The sequence below is a fragment of the Phalaenopsis equestris genome, unplaced genomic scaffold (assembly GCF_001263595.1).
Source record: "Phalaenopsis equestris unplaced genomic scaffold, ASM126359v1 Scaffold000036, whole genome shotgun sequence".
Taxonomy (NCBI): Eukaryota; Viridiplantae; Streptophyta; class Magnoliopsida; order Asparagales; family Orchidaceae; genus Phalaenopsis; species Phalaenopsis equestris.
In genome coordinates this window covers 3,168,313-3,177,280 of record NW_018164478.1, presented here as the reverse complement: position 1 = coordinate 3,177,280, position 8,968 = coordinate 3,168,313, and the positions used below count along the sequence as shown (strand labels likewise).

The 8,968-nt window shown below is 34.2% G+C and overlaps 1 protein-coding gene across 2 annotated transcripts in view; it reads right to left on the bottom strand.

Moving 5' to 3' along the window:
- LOC110018752 (sucrose transport protein SUT4-like) overlaps positions 1-8,968 on the bottom strand; it is a 27,129-nt gene that overhangs the window by 16,803 nt on the left and 1,358 nt on the right. Inside the window, exons 2-8 of one of the 2 annotated variants that reach the window (XM_020716167.1) lie at positions 8,443-8,508; positions 7,769-7,867; positions 7,606-7,670; positions 7,444-7,528; positions 7,331-7,364; positions 7,113-7,212; positions 3,848-3,923 (exon numbers count right to left, since the gene is read on the bottom strand). In XM_020716167.1, the coding sequence (XP_020571826.1) occupies positions 3,848-3,923; positions 7,113-7,212; positions 7,331-7,364; positions 7,444-7,528; positions 7,606-7,670; positions 7,769-7,867; positions 8,443-8,508 (525 nt within the window). Of the gene's footprint in view, positions 1-3,847; positions 3,924-7,112; positions 7,213-7,330; positions 7,365-7,443; positions 7,529-7,605; positions 7,671-7,768; positions 7,868-8,442; positions 8,509-8,968 lie in introns of those variants that run through there. The other variant, XM_020716168.1, reaches the window with a different exon arrangement.

The window sequence follows — 8,968 nt, the reverse complement described above, 5'->3', positions numbered from 1 at the left end:
CCTCAAAATATCAAAATATAGGGCTACCACATGTTTCAAACAAGAATAGCTATGGAACTCTTCCAAATCAAAATAAATTTCTTCACAGTACGCGCTTTTAAGCCAAAAATGATCATAAAATGTCAAAACTGAGCCCCTAGCAGGGGTTAAAGCAAATAAAACCGCACCCTCCCACAGTTCTTGAGCAGGGGCAGGAATAAACACCAAAAACAGGCTCTCGGATAAGAGCTAAGACCAGCAAATCGAACCCCCAAACAAAGCCAAACTGAACCCTTCAAGGCCCATAAGTAAAGTTCGAGCAGCTAGGACAAAGCTTCAACAAAAACCAAAAGCCATGTCTCAACAGAACCCAACCTCCAACCCTTCCAAAGTGAGAACCGAGCTCCAGTAGAGACCAAACCCAAACTTTGAGGGCTAACAAATGAAACCATAATAGCAAATCTACACCCAACCACCTTATAATGAAACCAAGCACCAACAGAGGTCAAAACCGAGCCCCTTAAAATTAGCAGGGAGCCCCAAAGCCTCAACGAAAATCAGAAAAGACCAAACTTCAATAAAACTTTGACGTCTCATACCCCTAAGGTGAATACCAAGCCATTCAAGGGTTAAAGGATACCCACATGCATTTAAAGCATCAAGATCGGTTCGACGTGCGGACTAAAGTCGATTCACACTCAAAGGAAGGAGCTCGTGGTGTGCGGGATAACGGGGGACCAAACCAAACTCTGTAAGCAGGTTAGTAATCTGATTTTTTTATATGTTTTAATTAAATTTAATTAATAAAAAATGTTATACTAACATTTCAAGGTTTATTAATTTAAAAACAGATATTGGAAGTAGAAGATTTTGTGGGAAAAACATTTATACTTATATGATCTAGATATAGGGAGTTAGTGAGACAGACAAACAGAGTTAAGAACTCAATGTATAGAATTTCAACTTGGTTGAGTGAGAAGAGGTCCTTTAAAACTAAGGTGAGTAATTATATAAATGTATTACATTGATGTTATATTTAATAGACTTTCAGTAATGCTTGTGATACCTACTCTTATACTTACAAGGGCCATTAAATGAATGAAAATGGAAAAAAAGGATTCTTCAATGTATTTAAAAAGTAAGTAATTTAAAGGAAATGAAATTTAAAGGTTCAATTAATTCAAGTTTACTCCTAAATGGTACTGACATGAGATACAATGCACCCGTGTACAAGAAAGAAAATGAAAATGATAAACGTTTATCTTCGAGTGTAAATTTTGAGGATACCTATGGATAAGATTGTGAGGAAACCTTCAAATATAACGATAATCCTAATATGACTTCTTAAAGAGGTTAAAAACGGGTAAATACTTTAATTAAAAAAAAATGTTAAATCAAAACTGAAAATTTATGGTTTGATTTATCAATAAATTGCATTTTCTTGGGACATTCATGTCGCACCCTCCCACAGCTCTTGAGCAGGGGCAGGAATAAACACCAAAAACAGGCTCTCGGATAAGAGCTAAGACCAGCAAATCGAACCCCCAAACAAAGCCAAACTGAACCCTTCAAGGCCCATAAGTAAAGTTCGAGCAGCTAGGACAAAACTTCAACAAAAACCAAAAGCCATGTCTCAACAAAACCCAACCTCCAACCCTTCCAAAGTGAGAACCGAGCTCCAGTAGAGACCAAACCCAAACTTTGAGGGCTAACAAATGAAACCATAATAGCAAATCTACACCCAACCACCTTATAATGAAACCAAGCACCAACAGAGGTCAAAACCGAGCCCCTTAAAATTAGCAGGGAGCCCCAAAGCCTCAACGAAAATCAGAAAAGACCAAACTTCAATAAAACTTTGACGTCTCATACCCCTAAGGTGAATACCAAGCCATTCAAGGGTTAAAGGATACCCACATGCATTTAAAGCATCAAGATCGGTTCGACGTGCGGACTAAAGTCGATTCACACTCAAAGGAAGGAGCTCGTGGTGTGCGGGATAAGGGGGGACCAAACCAAACTCTGTAAGCAGGTTAGTAATCTGATTTTTTTATATGTTTTAATTAAATTTAATTAATAAAAAATGTTATACTAACATTTCAAGGTTTATTAATTTAAAAACAGATATTGGAAGTAGAAGATTTTGTGGGAAAAACATTTATACTTATATGATCTAGATATAGGGAGTTAGTGAGACAGACAAACAGAGTTAAGAACTCAATGTATAGAATTTCAACTTGGTTGAGTGAGAAGAGGTCCTTTAAAACTAAGGTGAGTAATTATATATATGTATTACATTGATGTTATATTTAATAGACTTTCAGTAATGCTTGTGATACCTACTCTTATACTTACAAGGGCCATTAAATGAATGAAAATGGAAAAAAAGGATTCTTCAATGTATTTAAAAAGTAAGTAATTTAAAGGAAATGAAATTTAAAGGTTTATCTTCGATACTGCCAGGAGATACAATGCACCCGTGTACAAGAAAGAAAATGAAAATGATAAACGTTTATCTTCGAGTGTAAATTTTGAGGATACCTATGGATAAGATTGTGAGGAAACCTTCAAATATAACGATAATCCTAATATGACTTCTTAAAGAGGTTAAAAACGGGTAAATACTTTAATTAAAAAAAAATGTTAAATCAAAACTGAAAATTTATGGTTTGATTTATCAATAAATTGCATTTTCTTGGGACATTCTATAATATTTTTCATATAAATTTAATGCATAAAAAACTTGTACTTGGTCACTAAGTGATGTAATTTATTCTTGAAAATTATGGTTGCTTTTAAAAAAGCATTAGATTGATATAGCTGCAGACAAGAGATGGTTTACGAGAGTAAAAAAATTGTTGATATGTATTATGATTGTAGTTTTTTTTGTATTATTGATAGTGATATATTGTTGTATGTTGATTTTGAATGTTGTCTACAGGCTATGTTGCTATTTATGAATGTTTTGATTTCTATGTAGTGTATTTTATGATTTCTTAGTAACTCTTTTAAAAACTAAAAGTTATGAAACTCTGTGGAAAGTAAATGATGTGATGATACTGTCCGACCGCAGTTCCTGGCTTTGTTAGTGCTAAGCTCTTAGGTCAGATCATGATAATTTGACACCTGATAATTGGTCCACCTGAATATAAAGCATCTCTCCAAGATTGTGCTCTCGTAGTGGGTCCCACCACAGTGCTTGTAAGCCCCATTTTGGGTTCTCCTATGCTTGCAAGCCCCACCTTAAAGCTAGAATGATGTGCCACATCAAGATTGTTGTTGCATGATTGATGCATTAGTTGTATTGATGTGCTAACAAACAAGATCATCTGAATTTTGGACAATGGTAAGTATTATAAAATGAAAATAACATCTCTAGGATTGCCCAAAATCAGTCTATTAGGAATATTACATGATCATACTAGGAAAACTTGTTTCCTTATCTTAATCATACACTATATTTAGGGAAACTTTGACAAAACTAGAAATTAAGGATGCCACAATCACACAAAACAGGAGAATTCCTCAGATCCCAATCACTATGCAACTAAAAGCTCTCTCATCAAATAAAATTTACTGGCAGATAACCAAAAGAATAGTTTTATTGAAGTTTTTTATCATCTTTCCCAATACAAAAAACACACATCTATGACTATAAGAGATAATGTCATAATAAATAGAAAGATTTGCTTGCCAGCAGTAAAAACTAGTGTAATTTTTAAACAGAGCCGCAATGATTTCATGTGTCATAGACCATTCACATAAATTAATGTGTATGGAAAACAACTCCACATATAGTTATGCCAAGAAGCAAGCAAAAGAAAAAAAGAAAAAAAAAACATAAGCTCATATGAAAAGCATCACTCACCACAGCAACTAAGAAAGCTACCTTCAAGTTCACACATGCCTCACAGCAAGCTCTGGTAGCCAAAAAAGGGAACAACCTGCTTAAAAGGAGGAATAAAATGGTCATTTTTTATTGCAAAAAATATGCACTAAAAAGAAAAAAACTATCTGCTACTAGCCAAGTAGGTGATTTTCAGAATCGAACACGATATGATTGGAATCGTCTTTGTGTGATGTCATGGAATATTATCATTCTTGTAGTTTCTCTTACTGCAATTGGTGAAATCTCGAGTTTCAACACATCAAAAGTCAGTGTCATGGAAGATTAAAAGGGCAAATATATGCCAGTAAGCAAACAAAAAGCGAACAATGGAACTTGTAGGGTCATTGACAGCCTCCTCTGCATGCTGGTTCATTACAGCAAGGAGTCATTCTACATAATACTAAGGAAAACCTGAACAATATCAGAATACATGTTTTAAAATAATAGAAAACGGAGTGCATATGTTGTCACATCAAACACTCTCGCTTAAGCTCTGCAACAGGGCATTAAATTTAAAAAGTTTGCGTCTGTTAGCTCCTGAAGATAAAGCTCTGGAGATGTATCAATGAGACTTGAGATCTTTATCCAATAAAATATATTAATATTATGCTTAGGGTTTATATAAATCTAGGGTTCAAAACATTCCAAGCGCACAAGCTCCATAATGAATTGCCCCTTCTTAAGACAGCTCTTGGATAAGAAGAGCTTTAGCTTTCAAAGTACTTGCCATCAAATGATGGCGTTCACAAATATTTACAGCCCAGCATGGTGCTCTATACATGAGACAGGAGTGAGAGAATAAATGGCAAACTCTACCAAGATTCTAATTCCATCATTGAGGGCACTGCCAGATGGCCCACAATTTAAAAGGTTGTGTAGTCATGGCTATAAGAATATGGCTTCAAAGAAAGGATTTTTTTTTTTCTATTTTTTTTAAATAAGGGAGTTATTTGTTGTAATGCAACAATGGGGATTAGATCAAGTAACTTGTTGTGATCATTAAAACTGAGTCATTTAGCTTGATGCAACAGCTTGGCATTCGAGCTACTGACTATTGATTGTGACCATGGGGCAACTTGGCAGAAACTGTAAGTTCCATCATTTAAAGTGATCATCTAAAGATTGGAGGTGGAGTTTTCATATTTTGGCTAAGTGACCAATGCAACGATGCAATAGGACCAATCATCATTTTCTGTAAAGGATGCTCCTTGGGTTTGAAATTAATTCCCCTCGAGACAATGATGCTTAGAAGCATGTTTTGGGGCAACTAATCTTACCCCTTGGGTATGAAAATCATTGTAATTTTTATATAATCGTTCAGTGTGCAAGTATACATAGATTTCATATTACTAAGGTTGATTTCATATCATTCCTTACGATGGAAGCCAAGTTTTGCTGCTTTAGCAACTCTTTGGATGAGGCGTAGAATATCATTGGTATTGGTGGTGCATGGATCATACCATGTCAAATTCATTTAGCCCTCGATTTTTTAGCATGTTTATCTAGTCACGTAAATAAATTAGTAAATAAAATAAATGTTATCAACCCTGAGATTGATATATGTCCGCATGCGAACACTAGATGAGCTATTTTTATGTTGTGTGGCAATAATATCATTGTTGTGGCAAAATAGGTTCTGTGTAATGAAGTGCTGCTCGAAGGTAGATCCACATGGCATTGACTGCAAATCCTAGGCAAGTTGACATAGTGCTCCCAAGTTGACAGGTAGTGTAAGATCTTGTAAGGTCACTAAGATCTTGTTAGGTCACTTTGCTTCAAGTCAAATGCAGATCAATGACCTATAGAGTAGCTATTTCTAGAAATGCTCACATGACAACTATGAAGCTCTATTATCGTTTTAACACTTGTGGACAGCAACACGGTATAAAATTCAACAACAAAATATGTGTGGAAGGGCAAGATGTTTAATGGAGGTGTCCCTATGCAGGGGCTCACTAGAAAGTCATGGAAAGAAATGGTAAAGCACGGTGAAGCCAGTATGAGAGCGGAGAGTGTCGATGATAGCTTGATATCATGTGTGACCTAGCATTCTTTTGTGTTTGCTGTCAAAGATGTAGCTTGAGGAGGTTGGAAGTAGTGTCAGAGATGGAAGTGTTAACATGGATGTGGTAGACAATAATGTGGCTAAGCTAGTATTGAAGAATAGAAAAGTGGCTCACAATAGTGATGCGTGCAAAGATTAAGCATGGGAAAAAAAAATTATGCATGTCAACAGTGCACCATAAAACAAGAATGGAGTTGGAAGTAATCATGAATTTCACATGTTAGCAGTGATTTATTTACCTTACACAAAAGCCGTTTTAAAGCATAAAATGTTATGAAATTCTTAGTTAAATAAAAACATATTTTTAGATACTGCAGTGGAATTGATTGTGCCTTTTTCCATAATTTTTTGGTAGAAATATACATATAAATATGTGATAATATACATAAACCTTACACTAAAGAAAATAAATGCTTTAACAAAGATTTAAGTAGAGTATTGTACAAATTATCATGGCTCCAGCATTTAAAATAAGATGCATTGTGGAGTTTAAAATTCTCTTAATCTACATTTCTGCCAACTTAATAACATTTCAAGATTGTTTGTTGCCGTTATTTTTTTATTTTAAAAATAACTTTATTACGTAGTCATTTTTTATGCTGTCCTCTTTATCATAACTCTTGACTAGCTTACGCTTGAAGCTTATGATTGTTAAATTTACGAGACCAAGCAGTTGCTAGCAAAGATAAACTATCAAAATTCACTCTTTTAGTGTTTTTTTTTTCTAGACCAAGCAGTTGCTAGCAAAGATAAACTATCAAATTCACTCTTTTAGTGTTTTTTTTTTCTTTTTTTTTTTTCTATTAGATAGATGGTAAAAGCAACTGCAACTAGCAAATCAACTACTGGTTGAAAGCAAAAAATGCCATGTGCTTTATTAAATTTCAACTGCTCAAATTACAACTTTCAATAGACACTGTTATTATTTGGCACAACCATGGAGGGTCTATTTTATTGCAGTACGGTTCCCATACCAATTTCATCTGCCAAACGGATCAGTTAATAGGCTACAATGGTAAGGACGGAACCGAGAAGCTACATTTTTATGGAACAAAAGAAAAGTTGCAAGGCCACATGCGATGTTCCAACTAGCAACATCATATTACCCATGGACAGCCTCACCAAACAATCTCATAATAAGAACTTTGCACAAAATTATAAGCTCAAAACCAACTGTACCTGTGCCAATTCCCGCTAGCACCGGATGAAAATCCAAGTATATTTCCCACAGCCATCCAAGAGCAAAATATTGCATTTGCTAAGTTGCGTTGGTCAGGTCCTATAACAAAGCATACATCCAATACTCTAAGCAATTTTATTTAAGATCAAAGTGAACATTATCTCAAGTCATTCAATGATGTTAATTTAGTCGGGAACAAGAAAGTAATAACAGTCACCTGAAAGATCAGCCAGCAGTGCACGTGCTGGGCCCTATAATTGAAGTATATGAAAAATTACATTAAGAACAGATGAAGCTTTAGTTTCTAATTTCATAATTCAAGAAGTGTACCTGTACTGTATTATTTGCAAGATCGAGCATCCAAAATCCGAAAATGAACACAGCAGATGCACGCCATCGAGGACCTTTATATTTGCTGGTCATAAAAAAACATGGATTATGGAACAAATAGTTATAATCAATCTTTAAAAGAAAAAGAGAATTGAAAATTACTGGCAATCTTCTTGTGTATCTCCTAAAAGGTATCCAATGTCTGCAGCAAAACTAATAAAGGAAACCTGAAAAATAACAGAGCCCGCAAATATTTAGACAAAATATAGTCTATTATAAGAATAATAAGACCGAATATCTTTTGCAAATAAATAACCGTGCTCACAGCTAGAGTTATCATAATGCATCCAGCAACAATAAAAGGTCGCCTTCTTCCATATTTTGAATCACACTTATCACTCCATACACCTACACATGGTTGGACCTGTGGATAAGAACTAGATTACACATTTGCAACAAAGAGTTACTAGCATAGAGTCCTTAAGAAATAGTTTACAATTAACTGTCATAAGCATCAACAAAAACCAATAAAATGAAAAATCTGTTCCAAGCTCAAATTAAAGTATCATCATTAATACTAATAGAATAATGGAATAGGAACCAACAGCAATTAAAGGGTTGTTGGTACAAGTTAAAAAATAATACTTAGTGTAGAGAACAGGTGAACATGATGCTATTTGGCCTATATATTTACCTATTATTCAAAGGATTTATCGACTCTCCTTTCTAATAGGAAAGATGCTTGCACATTAAGTGAATATAATGTGAACCATACAAACGTAAGAAATGCATTCTCTTAGTTATTGATAAAAGAAGATAAACATTTTTTAGGATTAGTTATGAAATAATAACTTCAAAAACTGAAAGATAACATTTTATTAAACTTTGCCACGGAGCTATGAGATGGGGCATCTTAAAACGTTAAAAAGAACTAATTATAAGACTCTAAATAATAGGAGTTTTTAAGAATGCACAAGTAAATGAAAAAAGAATTCTTACTACGAAGCCGGTGATTGGTCCGCAAAGCCAAATGAAGGAAGAAAAAGCATGCTCTATTCCAAGAGTCTGCAAAACAAATATAATATTTTTACTTTCTCTCTTGATAAGCCGATATATCAAGTAAGATAATCAAAGTGAAAAATTAATGCGCTTTGCAAGAAGTAGGTGTGAAGAAATAGCATTTATCAGGAGAAAGCCATGAAATATAAAAATTATTTGTAACCAGCATACTATTGATATAAAATAGGGATTTAAGGAAAGTGACAATAAGATATGCTTATTTAAATAGATGTGCATCAATGAGGTAATTATGAGCATCAACAAGGTGTGTGAGAGAATGCTCGCTTTATTTCAATATCAAAACTAGTATGAATAATGATGGTCCTATAGCTTCTATGATATAGCTAAAAACAAGTTATGACCAAAGAATAGAGAGTTAACAATTAATCACAACATTTATCTAGCTAGTATAAGGCATGTCTAAGCAATAAAAATACACTTTCTAGGAATTTTAATATATATATAT